Below are 1,059 nucleotides of genomic sequence, written 5' to 3'. Positions count from 1 at the left end.
CTAGGAGTACTTTAGTAAGGCTATTAGCTATTATCTTAGAGAATTTTGTGTATACTACTTTAATTCTCTGGTTAGTTACTTCCTATTAGAGCTAATGGTTGTAGATATCCACGTATTAGAGTTTTATAGTTAGCCTTAATACTAATTAAGTTATAAGACGGATTGTATCACGGCGCTAGCTAAGTGGCCGGCGCGCGATCGTCTGATTAGCTGCCGACAGAATCCGGGTAAGGGTCCAAGCACCCGGATTCTGCAAAACCGCCGCAACTTCACTAGTGTAGCTCTTCAAGCTACGTCCTGTCTTCTACTCTATACTACCTGTAGTGAGAGCCTGTTGATTAGCTGTAGCAATAGAACCTGTACACGCGCCTGTCCTCTCTGCCCGTAAGCCCGTACCGTGACATTACGTAGCTCCTCCCCACAGGCCCATGTATTTCACCGCTATGAACCGCCCCAAGCCCCCCTCCTTCCCAGAGACGCCTGACGAACTCACTACTAGTGTAGCAGCGCATCCAGGGGAATAGCTAATATACTTACGCAACACTGCCCAGTATACCCAAAAACTCGAGGAAAACCACGCCGCGTCCCAGGACCAGGAGCAGTCTCTGCGGATCCAGGTCAAGGAGAGAGAAGCTGTCATTCAGTACCAGAAGGAGCAGCTAGCAGCCGACCAGAAGCAGATTACTAAACTCGAGATTAAAAAGACCCAGCTTACTACAGCTACTACACCTGCGGTACTAACACCCCCGGCCGTCACTACGTTTCCCTCTAACCCCGTTGGCGTTGCTAAAGCCTCCGCAGACGACCTAACGGGACCGCCTGCGCCTATTACTCCCCTAAGTTCCCGAACTCCTAGCCTTAGTGAGAGAATACCTAACCCAAAGGAATTTAATAGAACTTAAAGCGACCTACACCAGTTTATCTAATAGATCTACGGCAAGATAAGCGCGAACGCCGACCGATTCCCGCAGACCACTAGGCGCATACTTTACGTAGCAGGACGACTTACGGGTAAAGCGTACGCGCTAATGCTACCGAAGATCTAATACGGAATTCCCC

At 49.3% G+C, this 1,059-nt stretch overlaps 1 protein-coding gene across 1 annotated transcript; it reads left to right on the top strand.

The window, feature by feature from the left end:
- Positions 1–443: 443 nt before the first annotated feature.
- Positions 444–902, top strand: COCSADRAFT_158539 (uncharacterized protein; the record flags this gene model as incomplete). Its single annotated transcript, XM_007699739.1, has 2 exons — positions 444–500; positions 552–902. The coding sequence occupies 2 exons, from the start codon at positions 444–446 to the stop codon at positions 900–902; spliced, it is 408 nt and encodes a 135-aa protein (XP_007697929.1).
- Positions 903–1,059: the final 157 nt, after the last annotated feature.

This window comes from Bipolaris sorokiniana (genome assembly GCF_000338995.1).
Source record: "Bipolaris sorokiniana ND90Pr unplaced genomic scaffold COCSAscaffold_4, whole genome shotgun sequence".
NCBI classification, from domain to species: Eukaryota; Fungi; Ascomycota; class Dothideomycetes; order Pleosporales; family Pleosporaceae; genus Bipolaris; species Bipolaris sorokiniana.
This window is presented reverse-complemented; position numbering and strand designations above follow the sequence as displayed.